The 9,779-nt window shown below is 39.7% G+C and overlaps 1 protein-coding gene across 1 annotated transcript; it reads right to left on the bottom strand.

Annotated features, from left to right (window-relative positions):
• Window positions 1–4,828: 4,828 nt before the first annotated feature.
• Window positions 4,829–5,605, bottom strand: LOC6034130 (39S ribosomal protein L10, mitochondrial; the record flags this gene model as incomplete). The annotated part of the gene is made up of 1 exon (XM_038250757.1): window positions 4,829–5,605. A coding segment is annotated over one exon (726 nt), but the record flags the coding sequence as incomplete, so codon positions are not given.
• Window positions 5,606–9,779: the final 4,174 nt, after the last annotated feature.

Here is a 9,779-nt window from a genome sequence, read left to right as displayed (position 1 = left end):
TAAACTGTAGTCGCTGGATGTACTAGGTACATGTGTGGGATAGAATATATCTGGAGTTTTTTTTTTTTTTTTTGAAAAGGTCCAATAAACCAAATTTCCAGTTTTTGCTTTTTGGGTGTTTTTGAAACCGCCTTGCGTCAGGGGTATTAAAAAACACTAAAAAAGCAAAAACTGAAAATTTGGTTTTTTGGACCTTTTCAAAAAAAAAAACTCCAGATATTTTATTTTAATTGTTTATGTTATGCATTGAAGATTGTGGTGAATGTTATGTTAATGATCAAATAAAAAGCAAACATTACGAGCTTCTGTTATTCACTCATCAACTGGGAACTGTGAACAATTAATAAACAAAATCACTGTTATTTTCAGTTTCCACCTGCTATTCTTTTCTATTCGGGGCCAATTGATCCCAAATTGGGATACGCAACGTGTTTTGCCGCACTTTCTGAACCGTCCGCATCGTCGACGGAGCGATCGGTGAAAAATGTTCCTGACAGAAAGGTACTAGATGGAAAGAACAGTCCATCCATTATGTCTGCCTTCAGATTTGTCGGAGTAAAGCATGTACAAGGATTTCCTCCTGTTCTAGAATCTGAACGTGTTGTATAAATTTGACTGCGGAAACGAAAACGAGATGATCATCGCGCTAGTTAACATTCCCAAGCCTCCCAAAAAAGTTGGAACGGTAACTTCAACTCGCTGGTTCTAGGGCACCACTCAACCAATTAAGACAATTCTTTTTTCCAGTAATTTGTTAAGATGTCTAGATGATCCTAGAACTTTGCAGAACTCAATTTTATCAAATCTGTAATTTGTCGATCAAATCCAATTCGATCGATCCAACTTTTTTTCGCGTGTAAAACAATATCGTCAAACATTCCGCGGAGGCAGTCGTTTAAAAAGAAGTTCAAGATGGTATGTCAGAGACTTCACCGAAAGACATAGGACCAAACAATTTTAATGAGATTGTTGATGTTTTTGGATTGCTAGTGAAATTTTGAATAAAATTATTTTATTTTGTTTCATAGATTTGTCGGCAAAATTGTCATAAATGTTCCCCTAGAGGAACCTTCTATGAGGGCACCAGCATATCCAGATTGTGGTCACTACTGTCGAAATGGCAATTTTCATGTTCAGTATCAAAAACCATGTATTTTGATACCCAAATTGCAACAACTCGTATGGTCACTCCAGGTGGTGGCCACTGTGGGGTCCTCGCCATTCCAGACGCAACTCGCAGGCTGCTGATCATCCTCCCGACCGCCCTCTGACCACATGTCCGGAATGCCGCACACTCGTTCGCCATCGCCGTCAGCACCGTCCCCGTTCACTGCTACCATTCAACTAACTCTCCCGTTCCGTTCATCTGCACACGCTGCTATCTCTCCCAGCTCATCTGCCAAGGGGCATGACACTCAGTGGATCAGACCCTACAGCCACCACTGTCGAAAAGGCCATTTTTCATGAGAATTGCTACATCATGGCGACTTCCACCGGTCCACTTGGTGCGGCTTTGTACGAAATTTCCTTCTTCTGCTACTGGTGGATCTTCCTTCTGGTCCTCTTCTTCTGTTGGCTGTTGCTTCTTTGTCCTCCGATGGCCTGATGTGCACAGTTGGAGTGCTCGTTCCAAAGTGACTTGTCATTGCGAAATTTTTTGATAGTCTCCAAGCCGCGGCTGAAGTAGGTACAGTATGTAAAAAAATTACACCCCTTGAGCACTATGCACATTTTGTGATGAAACATGTAAACAATTTAAAGTTTGACATACACCTAGTACTAGTTATATAACAAATACTATTACAGATATCAAAAAAGGTGCAAAAAAAGTTTTAGCACCTTTCGAAAAATTAACTTAAATAAAGTTATTTGTTGACAAATTACCATAAATCCAGTCTCCCAACTCCAAATAGGCATCCTTGACTGATTTAAAAATAATTTGGATTGAATATAATTCGCAATTCGCAATTTTCAGTGTAAGAACGGGCCTTGACCGATCTTATGCACTTGGTTCCCGACGAACACGCACTGCCCTTACACCTACATCTCACCCTTGCTCTGAGTCAGTACGAGCAGCACGCTAGAACACGCTTTGAGTGTTCGTGCCAGGCATGCACACCTTCTTTTCCGGTTACGCATTTTAACTCGGCCGGGGGTGGTACATTACGTAGGGTTTGATGTAAGTATAAGCCCCTAACCATTTATAGTGTGCCTATCAACTTTCATTAAAGCAAAAACTGTTTTATTTTTAGTTTGAATCCAAAAACTAATTGTTATTTACTGTGTATTGTTTTCTCCTGAAATCTTCCCTATTGTTGTGTCGTGTTTATCTGTTGGTATTTCTTTTGTCGCGGTGTTTTGTTACAACTTTTGGTCCTAAGCATTTTATAAAAGTTTTTCAAAAGTACAATAGAAATATTTGTGTTAATCCTTTAATCATTCCATACATTGAGTAAGGGCTCGAACCTCACTTGTTTAAGAAAAAGGTGAAGTTTCAAAACAATGGACAACGAAAGAAATATACTATTTGAAGAATCAATAGTAAAAGAAAGATAGTAATTTATGAAGCACATAAAGAAATTAACAATAGATAATAAATTGAGGGAACGAACAAGCTTAGATTGTATTGAGGGCAATTTACAGGGAAGATGAGAAGTTATTCAAATAGATAAATAAAGAAAAGGCACATGATAAACAAAATAGACTTCGCTGCCAAATTAAGGGAAAGCAGACAGTTTGTTACAGCAGCATAAATTGGTAAAATAGAGTGGAAAAGCGTTGAGAAATAAGTGAATCAAATGAGTAAAATCGAAATCAAATGGAGGGTAGTAAACAGAAGCCGCGTTAGCAAATTAGTGAAACAAAATAAACAGAAGATAGGTGGTAGCTGAGAATGAAGAGAAGAGAAACCCCGTTGTGCTATGTTTCAGGTACATCCACAGCAGTTGACTCATCATACTGCGAATCAAAACAATACCGTCTACAATCACAAATAACTTCCCTTTCCCACATTGACGCGCCCCTTTCTTCTAGCCGTCTCTACTCTGACCCTCGCTGGTCAAAGGTTTACGAGTCGTTTCCACAGGCCACCAGCTAGGTTACACCTTGTCATCATGATGACTAAACCAAGCCAACGTGGAGGTAAGAAAATAGGACACTTGCAAGGAACCAGAGCCATGCTGTTTTGTCCAAACAGCACTACGGATGTAGTTGGGCTCCTTCCGGGATGTTCCTCGCCTGGGTGTTGTCAACCGACGAGTATCATCAGTAGCATGCACCCTTGGCCTGCAATTTGGATTGAATATAATGTTTACTAAATACTTAGTATAAAAGTTTATATAACTCTGGAAATTCTATATAAAACTTGTCTAAACTTAATTTTGCGAACTTTTAATTTAACTAAATGTCAATATATTACCATAGAATTGCTAAATAAACATTCTGGAGTGGATTTAATAACGTTTGGGGGTCTTTGTATCGCTAGAATAGATTTTTCGTTGGAATTTCGTACGAAACCGGAATTACGTCGTAATTCCGAGGCAATCATCAACAGGGGAAAAAATACCCTGGGCAATGTAAGGTGCATACTGGGACTAGTTCAGACTCGCTATCCTATACACATCAACACGCCCGCGTTCAGGAAGCGCATTATTGCTGGAATAGTTATTCGTTCGTTCTACTTCATTAGACCAACGAACCGGTGAAAAAAAAACACTTTCAAGATATCCAATCAGCTGGTCTTCTAAGATGCTGCTGCATTGTATTCGAGGATTTTTCAAAGTCAACCGTTGGGTTCGTCGATGGAGAAAGGTAAAGTAATTTTGCATTTCCTAAAGATTAACTGCAGTGAACTTCTCGGATTAGTTTTCAAAAAGCCGTAAAAGCCATTGGTAAACAAAGTCCTTTTTAAATCGGTATTCGACCTACTTACGAAAAACCAATATCAAAAATGCTCGAGATTGTTCATCTACACGTCCTTCAAGTGCCCCATACTCGAAAAAATGAAATTTTGTTTCATTTTCGAGAAAAACTAAAACTAATGTCAGAGGTCACAGTGTCTCTTACGGCTTTTTGAAAACTCACCCGAGACTTGTTTATACTAATATTTCTTCGTAGACCGACCTATGGAATGAAACTGTAGCAAAAGTAGCAAATCTATAATATTCTTGAAATCTTGTTTGCGGTTGAACATAGATAACGGAGACTAGATCAGTTATGTTCCAAGTGAGACGCACCAAATCGGCACCAAACTTGGGTTTTGTCCAATTTTTTTCGAATCGGAAAGTGTAATCAATTGTGCAAAAATGTGATGATTTCTTGAAAACCTGCCCCCTTGTGAAACTTGAAAATTTTGATTCTCTTCAATCTTTTGTAAATGCGTTTTGCAATTAATTTCTACACATGAGTGTATCACACTGGAATCAACTTTATAAAGTTCGTGATCTGTAAAGCCTTTCTAGCAATACGCCAGATGTGTATGCAATTCTCATTTTACCCGAAATTTACGCCCGAAAAGTATGCATCTCTCGAGTATACGCCCGATGAGTATGCAAACAGGCTCACATTTTGTGAAATATTTCCAAAGCTCACTGAAATATTTTCAAAATTGTGCTTTTGTGTAGTGCCATCTGTCATTTATTTTCTCCTGAACTTTTTTAGTACATTTGCCGAGTTCAGCTACACTGTTGGAAATTATTTCGAGACTTAGATTAATACTGTTTCCTAAAATCAAAAATTAGCAGTAAATTTTCAGTAATATTCAAAAGATAACTTGACTCAGTTTAGTATTGATTTCCCAAACTTAACATTAATAAAACACAAAACAGCATTTTACAGCTCTCATTGGCGCTTCTTTATTAAACTAACAATTAAAACTAGACTAACTTTCGTCACTTCCCGGCTCAGTATTGCTCGTTTTCTCGTCTGAGCCACTGAGTCGCACGTACGAGTCGAGCATCGTGACCAGCTGGTTCTGGTGGCACTCCAAATCGCTGACAATTTTCGCTCCGGCACTGTCCAACACAGCCGCAAGCTGTGCTCGGGCCGTCGTCAAATCCGGCAGTGCCGCAAAGTTTACAAACTCGGTTTTGCTCAGGAACTGTCCCTGAATGATGCCGGCCATCAGGATGAACTGGGGCGTCTTCTTCAGCACGTTTAGCAGTTGCCGGATCTTGGTCTCATCTGGGCACAGAATAAGCGCCGTTTTTGCATCGAACAGTGGCTTGATGGCTTCGTACTTGGTTCCGTCGACGGCTTGCCGAATGATGGACTTGCTGTAGATTTTAATGTTCATTTGCATCCGGTGGAGCGCTACCTGCACCTTGAAGAAATCCTCCTGCCGGATCGAGTTCAGGTGAACGAAAGCGATCATTTGGCTGTGTTCCAGCCAGTTCCGGACCTCCCGAGCGATGATTTTCTCATACTGGTTCTCGATGTGCTTGATTGATTTGTTGCGATCGGCTTCACGGCACGGGGCGTTGAATTCCGGTTCCCGGTAGACGGGCTTCACCAGCTCCAGCACACGGGCCCGCTCGTAGTGCGGTTGGCGAGGTCGCTGAATGTTGATTTTACCTCGGAAACGCTGGAAGCTGATAAGCGGCGAATTTTTTCCGTTTCAAAACCTCTTGCGTAAAGTGCCGACCAAAACAAAACACGCGACTCCGGCAAAAACGAGAAATGTCAAAGTCAAGGTTTCGCCACCGACCGCCGAGTGGGGTGGCGCTGCTGTGTGTGCTAAAATTTAGTACAGTCTTTATCCAGGGGTGGATCCAAGTGAATTTGACAAATTAAACTAACTAGTAGAACAGCGCTCATGTAATTGGGTACTAAAGCCCTATGTCAATTTTTATGTACAACGGTATAAAACACGATTAAAAACCATTTTTGATCACTTTTTTTCATTTTAATGCAAAATTTTTTTTTGACAAGACAACATTTTTTCGATGGATCAACTATGGTCCCCTTGGAATGAGCTGGCAAGTAGGAGCTTTTCTGTCAAGAAGGACCGCGAGGTTAATTTTTCAAAATTGATTTAAAAATCCATTTTAAACTCTTTGTGGTCGTACAAAGGGTCATTGTACTCAGAAAAATAAGCTTTATCGCTGTAAACAATAATATCAGCAATCTAAGCTTCATTTTAGGACCCAATTGGGTACTCAAGCCCTATGTCAATTTTTATGTGGAGTTTTTTTAGAGGTCCAATATACCAAATTTTCAGTTTTTGCTTTTTGGGTGTTTTTAATACCCCTGACTCAAGGCGGTTTCAAAACACAACTTGGTTTATTGGACCTTTTCAAAAAAAAACTCCAGAATTGTAATTGTAATTTTATTTGGCTGCGATATCCTGGTAGTCAGACTTTTTATCAGAGCAAGGAGGTGCACAAACCGGAAAATCGGGCACCTAATGTAGAATTGTTTTAAGAGTTAAACGCTCTTCCTATATCATCGTTGATCGGAAGGCACAGCGTCTTGTAAATTGTGCATTTTGTTTATTAAATATTGCGTTAATGTTCTGAGTAAAAAAAAATCTATATTAATAATATTCGATCCCAGATCCCAGACGGTCCCGGTGGCATTTTCGGAGACGAGATTTGTCTGATCACACCTTCCGTCGGACGGGGAAGTAAATGTTGGCCCCGGTCTAACCTTAGAGGGTTAGGTCGTTAGCTCAATCCCGGTGTAGGAGTCGTCTCCTTGGTCGTCTCCCTGGGTCCTGCCTCGGTGGAGTCGCTGGTAGGCCGTTGGACTCACAATTCAAAGGTCGTCAGTTCGAATCCCGGGGTGGATGGAAGCTTAGGTGTAAAAAAAGATTTGCAATTGCCTCAACAATCAAGCCTTCGGACACCTAGTTTCGAGTAGGAATCTCGCAATCGAGAACGCCAAGGCAATGCTGTAGAGCGAATAGCGAATTTTTTTATTAATAATATTATAATCGTTGATTGATTAACACGCTGACATGGAGTTATCTACGTGTGCATGTAATGCGTGTACGTACACGAAAAAGATTGAGGTCTATTTTTTCCGGCCAGCAAAATAAATGGCGTTCTAGTGTACGTGAGAGCGGGCGTAGATAACTCTATTTTGGATCGTCGAGTTGATAGTGGAGCAAAATTACTTTGCAGTCGTATAAAGAGTCATTTTACTCTGAAAAATAAGATTTATCATCGTGAACAATAATATCACAAGTTTAAGCTTCAGTTTAGGACCCAATTTTAGTCAATTAAAATATTAAGAAAAAGAAACAAAATTGAAGAAGGAAAAGTTCGTCAAAATCAAGTTTCAGTAATAAAAAGTTTAATAAAAAAAATTAGAAATTTCGAGCATAAAGACGGTCAAGATTCGATTATCCGAATTACTATTATTTGCTGATTTCCATTGAACTTCTGATAACACTGAATTAAAAAAAAAAAACAAAAACATATAGACAGGGCCGAATGGTTTTCTCCAAAGTTTTTATTTGTAAGTTTGTTTGAATAATAACAAAATCGATTTTCCAGCACAGCAATTGGGTCCTAAAATGAAGCTTAGATTGCTGATATTATTGTTTACAGCGATAAAGCTTTTTTCTGAGTACAATGACCCTTTGTACGACCACAAAGAGTTTAAAATGGATTTTTAAATCAATTTTGAAAAATTAACCTCGCGGTCCTTCTTGACAGAAAAGCTCCTACTTGACAGTTCGTTCCAAGGGGACCATAGTTGATCCATCGAAAAAATGTTGTCTTGTCAATTTTTTTTACATTAAAATGAAAAAAAAGTGATCAGAAATGGTTTTTAATCGTGTTTCTTACCGTTGTACATAAAAATTGACATATGGCTTTAGTACCCAATTGTTCAGTTTCCTTTTGGGTCATTTCAATTCAATTTTCAATGGGAATTTGCATGAGACTTTTGTTTTTTTTTTCATGTTAAAAAAAAATCACTTTTCAAGCTAGTATTTGGACTAGTATTCGGTTGCATTGGTAGCTCAGACGGTCGATCGACTTGGACTTCCAATCCAAGGGTCTTTTATTCGAATCCCCCGGATGGCGACAAAGTTATAAACATCTCAACATTTCAGCAGCATGGTGCTTAAAAACATGACCAGTTCATTCCTTTGTGGACCATCAATCAGTGAGGTACTCCTCGATATTAGCTCCTGAAAAGTGCAAAAAAGTGCAAAAAATGCCTCACGGCAAGAAAAAAAGACGGTCCTCACCACCGTCCCCACCATGATCTACCTGTAAAGCCAGGCAGTTTGAGCAAGGACGCTCAAAATTCTTCTGGAAAACAGGTAGCTACCCTCCCCGTGGGCGTGATCGAGAAGGAAGAATTTGAACGACGGGAAAAGTTGCCACCCATTTTTGTGAAAACATCGGATTCGGTGCGAAACTGGCTGACCGGGTTTATCAAATCTGGTGCTTTACGAGCTTCCATTCGCTTGTGTGCTGCTGAACTCAAAATTCTGCTACCTGGCAGAAAGGATTACAACTACGTTCGGGATTTCCTGAACAACACAAAGATTGAATACTACAGCCATGACGATCCAGGTAAACGCCCCATGAAACAGGTCCTCCGAGGTCTGTACGACATGGATGTGAGTGTGTTGAAAGAAGAGCTCAAAACTCTTAAGTTGAACGTAATCGAAGTCTTCAAGATGACGAGACACAACAAGGACATCAAGTATCGTGATCAACTGTACCTGGTTCATCTCAAGAATGGATCGACAACGCCATCTGTGCTGAAAGCAGTTCGGACAATTTTCAACATCATCGTGACTTGGGAACGTTATCGTCCAGTGCACCGGGACGTGACGCAATGTTCGAACTGCTTGCACTTTAGGCATGATGGAAGGAACTGTTTCATCAAGAGTCGTTGTGCAACCTGCGGAGGTGAGCACAAAACTCAAGCTTGCAACACAATCAACGAGAACATCGAAGCGAAATGCTTCAATTGCGGCGGCGACCATTCGACCAAGAATCGGAGCTGTCCAAAACGTGCTGAGTTTGTAAAAATTCGGCACCAAGCGACTACGAGGCACCAACAAAATCGTCGCAAAACACCACCAGCATTCACGGAAGTGGATTTTCCTGCTTTGGCGTCACCAGGAGCGGGATCTGCTCAAGTGGTTCCAAATCTGCAGCCATTGCCGTTGAATCAGCGGCAAAAAGTTGCAGAGAATACAACACCTCCAGGCTTCAGTCAGCAACCGAGGGGAAACCAACCAGCTTCAACGTATGAAGGCAGTAGTGACCTGTTTTCACCACAAGAACTTCTGAACATTTTCATCGAGATGACAACAACACTGCGTGGTTGCAAAACTCGCCAAGAACAAGTAAGAACGCTTGGAAAATTTATCTTAAAATACAGTTCGTAGTTTACTCGTTTAAATGATTTTGAATATTTCAATGAATTTACTTTTTTTTTTAGTTTAAAGTTAGGATTAGTTGTTAAAGTTTTTTTTTTCTTTTTTACCCAAATGTATTCGATTAAATGCAAAAATGTAAAACAATTTGAAGTAAATAAATGAATGTGAACAGTTAAAAATAAAACGAAAATTACAATTAAGATGAAGAGCATTTAGCCATACCACTTAGACTGTAAATGAAATGTAATTATTATAAGAAAGTTTAATAAAGACATTTAATTTCAAAAAAAAACTTGACCAGTTCAGCGATAGTTACGATAGTTACTGAATGGAAATGTTGCAACAGCTATTTCCTTACTTGTTATAATCCCCTCTACACATAAAACAAACCCAGACCGTTCCAGCAGTCGGTGCCTAGAATCAACAACCTTAA

Source organism: Culex quinquefasciatus, chromosome 2 (genome assembly GCF_015732765.1).
Source record: "Culex quinquefasciatus strain JHB chromosome 2, VPISU_Cqui_1.0_pri_paternal, whole genome shotgun sequence".
Taxonomy (NCBI): domain Eukaryota; kingdom Metazoa; phylum Arthropoda; class Insecta; order Diptera; family Culicidae; genus Culex; species Culex quinquefasciatus.
The sequence above is the reverse complement of the archived record's forward strand: the minus strand, read 5'-3'. Positions and strand labels throughout refer to the sequence as shown.